The sequence below is a fragment of the Zophobas morio genome, unplaced genomic scaffold (assembly GCF_036711695.1).
Source record: "Zophobas morio isolate AGI-343-1 ecotype UQ-CSIRO unplaced genomic scaffold, CSIRO_AGI_Zmor_V1 ptg000038l, whole genome shotgun sequence".
Classification (NCBI taxonomy): Eukaryota; Metazoa; Arthropoda; class Insecta; order Coleoptera; family Tenebrionidae; genus Zophobas; species Zophobas morio.
The window spans coordinates 184,094-193,557 of NW_026972143.1; the positions used below are offsets into that span (position 1 = coordinate 184,094).

A 9,464-nucleotide genomic window follows, 5' to 3' on the forward strand; every position below is an offset into this window, starting at 1 on the left:
GACTTTGATATTCTAAAATCTGAAATTATCTAATCCCAATTTCAAAATGCTAAAATCCTAAAATCTTCAAGTTAAGAATTCTACCATTTTTAATGCTGAGACTCGTAATTGGGATTCCTGAGATCCGGAAATTCTGGATCCTTAAGCCCCAAATTCTTAAAACTTGGAATTTCATACACTAAAACCTGCTTTACGTAACCCGAAATCCACAATCCTGAAATCCTAAAATCTTCAAATTAAGAATCCTGAAAGCTCAAATATTTTAATCCTAGATTTATTCACTGGAAAACATCCAACATCCTGAGATCCTGAAAATCTTATTATTGAAATCTCATCATTTGAGATCCTGGAATTTGATATTCTAAAATCTGGAATTATGTAACCCGAATTCCAAAATGCTAAAATCCTAAAATCTTCAAGTTATGAAATCTACCATTTTTAATGCTGAGACTCGTAATTGGGATTCCTGAGATCCCGAAATTCTTGATCCTTAAGCCCCAAATTCTTAAAACTTGGAATTTCATACACTAAAACCTGCTTTACGTAACCCGAAATCCACAATCCTGAAATTCTAAAATCTTCAAATTAAGAATCCTGAAAGCTCAAATATTTTAATCCTAGATTTATTCACTGGAAAACATCCAACATCCTAAGATCCTGAAAATCTTATCATTGAAATCTCATAATTTGAGATTCTGGACTTTGATATTCTAAAATATGGAATTATGTAACCCGAATATCAAAATGCTAAAATCCTAAAATCTTCATCTTCTTCCATTTTTAATGCTGAGACTCGTAATTCGGATTCTTGAGATCCGGAAATTCTGGATCCTTAAGTCCCAAATTCTTAAATCCTGGACTTTCATACACTGAAACCTACTTTACGTAACACGAAATCCACAATCCTGAAATCCTAAAATCTTCAAATTAAGAATCCTGAAAGCTCAAATATTTTAATCCTAGATTTATTCACTGGAAAACATCCAACATCCTGAGATCTTGAAAATCTTATTATTGAAATCTCATAATTTGAGATCCTAGACTTTGATATTCTAAAATCTGAAATTATGTAACCCGAATTCCAAAATGCTAAAATCCCAAAAATCTTCAAGTTATGAATTCTACCATTTTTAATGCTGAGACTCATAATTGGGATTTCTGAGATCCGGAAATTCTGGATCCTTAAGCCCCAAATTCTTAAGTACTGGACTTTCATACACTAAAACCTGCTTTACGTAACCCGAAATCCACAATCCTGAAATCCTAAAATCTTCAAATTAAGAATCCTGAAAGCTCAAATATTTTAATCCTAGATTTATTCACTGGAAAACATCCAACATCCTGAGATCCTGAAAATCTTATTATTGAAATCTCATCATTTGAGATCCTGGAATTTGATATTCTAAAATATGGAATTATGTAACCCGAAATCCAAAATGCTAAAATCCTAAAATTTTCAAGTTATGCACATGAAATTTTTTACGTCGAAATCCACAATCCAAAAAGAGTGAATCCTGAATACTGGCAACCTAAAATCCTGAAAATCTGAATACCGAATTCCAAATTTTACATCCTGGACTTTGACATTCTAAAATCTAAAATTATGTAATTCAGAATGCTAAAATCCTAAAATCCATTTTGACATTTTTAATAAAGAAATCCGCAGTCCTAAAATATTGAAATTATTAATCCTGAAATCTCAGATACTTACACAACCATAAAACCTTAAAACTATAAATCCTGAAATCCAAAATACTAACATCCTTAACTTATGGATTCTGAAATTTTAAATAATGACGTTCGCTTTCGCCAAATACAAAATCTTGAAATTGTGAAATCTCAATTCGCCCTTGAAATTCAAAATACAAAGTTTCTCAAATCGAGCCAGAAATGTAATGAGATTCGGAATCCTGAATTCTGAATTTCTTAAATCCTAAAATTTAACATTCTAAAACCTAGAAAAGCTTGTCCAGAAATTCACATTCCTCTAAATCTAAAACTGTCTGATGTTTTTAATAGAATTTCATCCAAAATCCTGAATTGTCAGACGCTTAAATCTTTAAACTCAACATTCAAAAACCTTAAATCTGTATATCCTGACATCCAAAATATTAAAACCCTCAAGTTATAAAATCAAGAAATTTTTAATACTGAAATCCACAATACACAAATCCAAAGCTATGACACTTTAATACTTGAAATCTCGAAGTCTTGAATCTTGGACTTAGACATTCTAAAGCCTGAAATTACAAAAGCAGGTGTCCACATTTCTGGAATCTTGAAATATTTCTTGTATTCTAAAATTCTAAATCTACACTAAGTCTTAAGTTCATTATTATTTAAATTCTAAAATCTACTATTCCTGATTCATTTCATAATTTATTGTCAGAAATGTTTAAATACATTATTTTTTCAACTAAGATTTTATACTTTACATAAACTGACTTTTCAGTAAAAAGTAAAACTATTATCTAAATAAACCTGAGTAAACTTAATCCAGAAGTTCTTCCAGTGACGCCTTGGAGAACAAATTATTCAAATACTGGAGGAATATCCGGCTTAGCATTTCAATATAACCGTCACGAACATCATCAAAAACCTCCCTCCAGTTTTCGTTCACCAGACGATTAATATTATCCCCCAGCTGTTTATCACCATCGAACAAATTATCGAAATGAAAGTAAACATGTCCTGGATCCGCAGTAACTTCACTGGATACAAAATTTGCATAGGTTTTGTGCGCCTTTTTGACTTCTTCATACCTCAAATCAGCATTCAGTGTTGTATTCGCTAAAAAGTTTAAAACAGAAATAAAAACCACAACAGAATGTGATATTTACTCATCAGTACCACCGCTGATCCAGTCCCTCTTATTGGCAGAAGCAGAATTTTCCCATCCAAGTCATATTCACAGCGTCCGTTCACTTCCGAAAAAAACGATCCAAAATGCATCGACTTCGCATCAAAATCCCAACTGAGAAAATATTTTGAGGAGATTACTCAAAAAAAAAACACTATTCTTACTCAAACGTGTCGAGTCTTCCCAGAGGTAAGCCCCTAATTTCGCAATTTCTAAGCTTCTGTTCAACTTGAACTGGTCCAGTTCCGGAACTGATGGTTGCTTCTACTACTTTAGCTGGATTCAAACTCGGAATATTGAAGTCTCTGAGAATTGGTCGACCTAACTGAAACAAGCCGTTTTGGGCTGCATTCAAGAGGCACTCTTTCAGGTCGGGTTGTTTGCGGTTACATTTCTGAAAACTTGGTGCTAAAAGAATTTTAAATGGTTTTGGGGGATTATAGTTAGCAAACTCACGTAATTTTAAACAGGAGCTAAAAGCGAAAAGTGTGAATATCAGCGTTGGCAGCAACATGGCGTCTGAATAAAAGTCTTCCACGTTTGGTCTTACTTATAATAGAATGCTTTTTTTAAAAGCAGGTTTTTTAGTACAAATACTCGAGTCAAGGCTGTAGCTCACAAAATTCGGTCTTAAAAAACCGCATCCGACCAAATTACATATTTATTAATGTTTTTTGATGTTTACTTCCTAGACACGTGCATGGAATGCGTCGGGAACACCTGCTAAATACCAAAATGGTTTATAGAAATTTCCATATATCAGGGAATATTTATAATTTTTTTTTTAAATTGGTTAAATCTTGCTTGTCTAAGTCCTGAATTCCTGAATTCTGAATGACTTTAGTGTCAAAATTTCAAAACACTGAAATTTTAAATAATGAATCGTCGAGTTACTGAATTCGGACACCTGGCAATTCAGAACGCTGAAATTATTACTGGAATTGAAAATAGTGAAAATCTGAACCTTCAATTTTCAGATCCTTAACCTGAACACTGACGTTCTGAAAACCTGAAATTACGCAACCTGAAATTCACAACACTGGAATCCTAAAACCGTGATTCTTGAAATAAAGAATAAGAGAATGTTCAAGTTATGAATACTGCGAGGAAAGATCTGGATTCTGAAATTTTGACTCCAGAAATTCAAAATCATGAAATTCCCAGTGTAAATCCTGGACATTAAAGTTCTAAAAACTTGAAATTACGAAACCTAACATCCACAATCCCCAAATCCCAAGACAATCACTCAATATTACAACTCTTAAGTTATGGATAGAGAAATTTTGACTCCAAAAATTCCAAATCATGAAATTTTGATTCCTAAAATTACGAAACTCAAAAATCACAGTCCTGAAATCCTAAAATTGAGAACCTAAATCAAGAATAAGAAAATTCTCAAATTGTCAGTCCTCCGGAGAAAAATGTGAATTCTGAAATTTTGGCCGAAAAAGTAAAAACCATGAAATTCTCATAAACTTAATACGTAGACTCTCATGTTCTAAAATCTGAAATTACGTAACCTAACATCCACAATCCTCAAGTCTAGAATATTAAAATTCTTAATATGAATCCTGAAATATTGATTCTAGAAATTCCAAATTATGAAATTCTCAATTTTAAAATCTTTGGTTCTTAAATGCTGAGTACTGACAATCCGACCCCTAAAATGACGAAACCCAAAATTCACTGTAGCGAAATCCTAAAACTATGATTCTTGTAATAAAGGATAAAATAATACGCAAGTTGTGAATTCTGGCGAAGGAAAATGTGGATTCTAAAATTTTGACTTAAGAAATTCAAAATCATGAAATTCTCAATCATGGGCTTTGACTTTGTATACCTTGAAATTACGAGATCTAACATCCAGAATCCTCAATCCCAAAAGGGTCAGCCCTGAAATCGAGAATATTACAATTCTCAAGTTATGGATACAGAAATTTTAACTCTAGAAATTCCAAATCATGAAATTCTGAATCCTAAAATCTCGAGTCCTTAAATCTGAATACTGACATTCGGAATCCTAAAATTACAAAACTCAACGTCCACAGTATTGAAATCCTAAAATTGTGGATCTTTAAATAAAGAATAAGAAAATCCCCAAGTCGTCACTCCTGCGGGGAAAAGATGTGAATTCTGAAATTTTGACCGAAAAAGTAAAAACCATGAAATTCTCATAATCTTAATACGTAGACTCTCATGTTCTAAAATCTGAAATTACGTAACCTAACATCCACAATCCTCAAGTCTAGAATATTAAAATTCTTAATATGAATCCTGAAATTTTGACTCTAGAAATTCCAAATAATGCAATTCTCAATCTTAAAATCTCTGGTTCTTAAATACTGAGTACTGACATTCCGGCTCCTAAAATGACGAAACCCAAAATTCGCTGTAGCGAAATCCTAAAATAATGATTCTTGAAATAAAGAATAAAAAAAACTCAAGTTGTGAATTCTGGCGAGAGAAAATGTGGATTCTAAAATTTTGACTTAAGAAATTCAAAATCATGAAATTCCCAATCATGGGCATTGACTTTGTATACCTTGAAATTACAAGATCTAACATCCAGAATCCTCAAATCCCAAAAAGGTCAGCCCTAAAATCGAGAATATTACAATTCTCAAGTTATGAATACAGAAATTTTAACTCCAGAAATTCCAAATCATTAAATTCTGAATCCTAAAATCTCAAGTCCTTAAATCTGAATACTGACATTTTGATTCCTAAAATTTCGAAATTCGAAGTTCACAGTACTGGAATCCTAAAATTATGAATCTAAATAAAATATGAAAATCCTCAAGTTTGTCAGTCCTGCGGGGAAAGATGTAAATTCTGAAATTTTGACCGAAAAAGTCAAAACAATGAAATTCTCATAACCTTAATTCGGGAATATTAATGTTTCAAACATACCTAACACCCACAATCTTGAAATCTAGAATATTAAAATTCTTGATATGGATCCTAAAATTTTGACTCGAGAAATTCCAAATTATAAAATTCTGAATCCTAAAATTACGAAATCCAAAATTCACAGTAATGATATCCTAAAACTATGATTCTTAAAATAAAGAATAAAGGAAAATTCAAGTTGTGAATTCTGGCGATGTAAAATGTGGATTCTAAAATTTTGACTCCAGAAATTCCAAATCATGAAATTCACACTGACTTTCTAAAACTTGACATTATGAGATCTGAAATCCAGAATTCTTAAATCACAAAACGGTCACTTCTGAAATCGAGAATGTTACAATCCTTAAATAATAAATACAGAAATTTTGAATCAAGAACTTCTGAATTCTAAAATCTCAAGTGCTTAAATCTGAATACTGACATTCTGAATCCCAAAGTTACGAAACTCAAAGTTCACAGTACTGAAATCCTAAAATTGTGAATCTTTAAATAAAGAATAAGAAAATCCCCAAGTTCTCATTCCTGCGGAGAAAAATGTGAATTCTGAAATTTTGACTGAAAAAGTCAAAACGATGCAATTCTCATAACCTTAATTCGGAGACATTAATTTTCTAACGTCTGAATTTACGAAACTTAATATCCGCAATCCTGAAATATAGAATATTAAAATTCTTAATATGGATCCTGAAATTTTGACTCTCTCTTAAATCCTGAATACTGAATTCTGACTCCTAAAATTACGATACCCAAAAATCGCAGTAATAAAATCCTAAAACTGTGATTTTTGAAATAAAGGATAAAAAAAAACACAAGTTGTGAATTCTGGCGAGGACAAATGTGAATTCTAAAATTTTCACTTTCAAATCTTGAAATTACGAGACCCAACATCCGGAATCCTCAAATCCCAAAATAATTACTCCTGAAATCGAGAATATTACAATTCTTAAGTTATAGATACAGAAATTTTGACTCCAGAAATTCCAAATCATGAAATTCTGAATCTTAAAAGTACGAAATCCAATGTTCAAACTGCTGCAATCCTAAAATTGTGAACTTAAATAAAGAATTCGTGGACATTAATGTTATAAATTACGATACCTAACGTCCACAATCCTGAAATCTAGAATATTAAAATTCTTAATATGGATCCTAAAATTTTGACTCGAGAAATTCCAAATTATGAAATTCTGAATCCTAAAATCTTCTGTTCTTAAATGCTGAATACTGACATTCAGACTTCTAAAACTACGAAACACAAGGTTAACCAAAATGAAATCCGAAAACTGTGATTCTGAAATAAAAAGAAAGAATACTCAAGTTGTGAAAAATATGAATTCTAAAATTTTGACTCCAGAAATTCAAAATCTAAAACCTGAAATTACGGAACACACTTCCAGAATTCCAAAAGATTCTGAATTTTTTTCTCCAGAGATTTAAAATCATTAAATTCCCAGATTCTTAAATCCTAGGAATTGAATTCTGACACATGAAATCGTAGAACATAACATCCACAATTCTAAAATCCCAAAATGGTCACTTCTGAAATCTAGAGTTTTACAATTCTTAACACGTGGATACAGAAATTTTGATTCCAGAAATGCCTAATCCTAAAATTTCAAGTCTTTAAATAGTGAATACAGATTTTCCGAATTCCAAAATTAGAAGTTCAGAATTCACCACAGTGAAATCCTAAAACTATAATTCTTAAAATAAAGAATGAAAAAATCTTCAAATTATGAATTCTGAGAAGAAAGATGTAGATTCTGAAATTTTGCTACATGAATGTCCTTAAGTCCAAAAGTCTGAATTTCTGAAACTTGAAATTACAAAACTTAACATCCACAATCCTCAAATTCCAAAACGGTTACTTGTAAAATTGAGAATGTTCTTAAGTTATGAATACGGAAATTTTGACTTCAAAAATTCCAAATCATGAAATTCTCAATCCTAAATTCTCAAGTCCTTAAATGCTGAATACTAACATTCTGAATCCTAAAATTAGAAAGTCAAAGAACTAAAATTCTAAAATTGTGATTCTTGCGAGGAGAATGTGGATTCTAAATTTTGAGACCAGAAATTCAAAATCATGAAATTCCAAGTCCTAAAATCACGAAACCAGAAGTTCGCAATAATGAAATCTTACAACTATAATTCTTGAAAGAAAAAAAATCTTAAGTAATGAATTCTGAAACGAAATTTTTGAATTTTGAAATTTTGACTTCATAAATTCAAAATCGTGAAATTTCTTAAATATCCTTAAATCCTAGGCACTGATGTTCTAAAACTTGAAATTACGAAACCTACCATCGACAATCCTGAAATCCCAAAACCAGTACTCCTGAAACTTTTAAATTATACTAAAATTTTGACTTCAGTAATTCAAAATCGTGAAATTCTGCATCCTAAAATCTCAAATCCTTAAATACTGACTGTACATGAATGAGGTTTCAGATGTACATGATAAAATTACGAAACTCAAAGTTAGAAGTTATGAAACATACGAGGAAAGATGTGGAGTCTGAAAAAATTTTGATCTCTGAAATCATCAATCCGTTAATCAAAAATCATGATATAGTGAACTCTGAAATCGAAAATCTTCAAATCATGACGTTGAATTCTGTAAATATGAGAGTCCATAGTCCTGAAATTCTAAAACTGTGCATGCTGAAATCCAAAATACTGAAATCCTTAAATTGTATACAGTTGAAATTTTGAAAAATGAAATCTTAAATCATTAAATCCAAAATTATGAAAATCTGAAAGCTTAACATTGTGCATTCTAAAATCTCAAAATCTCAAATTTTAAATCGTATCTCTTGAAATTAAAATTTTGAAATAAAAATCTGCAATCTTCAGTTCAGAATTCTAAGACCAACATCTAAATTGTAGATTCATGAAAAACAGAATCATAAAATTTGAGATCTTTAAATCCTGTGCTTTGTTGTTCTAACACTTAAAATTACAAAACACATTTTTGGTAATATCAAAAATTATAAATAAAATAATTATTCGTACTATGTTTCTAGAAATTTAGAACAATAGAATCTTTAAATTATTAATCCTACCTGGAAACATGTGAAATCTGAAATCTTGAATGCTGTTTTACGAATTCTGAAGTTCTTAAATCATGAATCCTGAAATTATGAAATACAAGATCCATTTTGACAACTGACAACACCCACAATTGAGAAATCTACAATTCTATAACCCTGAAATTCCAGATCCTTAAATTTCGAACATTCTAAATCCTGAAATCACGAAACGTAAAACCATAAATCTGAAATCTTAAAACTGTGCAGCTTCCAATTTTAAACACTAAAATCCGTAATTCAAAAATACGAAATCACGAATTCCTGAATCTTCAAATTTCCTTAAATCCTGTACCTTGACATTTTAAAACTTGAAATTACGAAACCCGAAAATCAGTGTCCTGAAAGGCCTCCAGTGAATCCTTAAAACCAGAACAGCAAAATCTGAAAATATCCTCAATCCAGAAATCCAAAATTATTAAATTCTGAATTCTGAAATTCTATTACTAAAATTATACACAAACCCAAAATCATTTTTATAAATCATAATGTCATATTTTTAGGTTTTTTAGGTGTTTGGAATTCAGAGCGTCAGATCTCAAAATTTCCACTACTGAAAATTTGAATTCGTAAGTCCAGGATTTTTAATCAGTTTTAAAACCTGA

At 30.8% G+C, this 9,464-nt stretch overlaps 1 protein-coding gene across 1 annotated transcript; it reads right to left on the reverse strand.

Annotated features, from left to right (window-relative positions):
• Nucleotides 1-2,491: 2,491 nt before the first annotated feature.
• LOC135139913 (protein takeout-like) lies at nucleotides 2,492-3,374 on the reverse strand. Its single transcript, XM_064070279.1, has 4 exons — nucleotides 3,317-3,374; nucleotides 3,025-3,268; nucleotides 2,841-2,974; nucleotides 2,492-2,790 (listed from the first exon to the last, which is right to left on the reverse strand). Exons 1-4 carry the CDS (start codon nucleotides 3,372-3,374, stop codon nucleotides 2,492-2,494), a joined length of 735 nt encoding a protein of 244 aa, XP_063926349.1.
• Nucleotides 3,375-9,464: the final 6,090 nt, after the last annotated feature.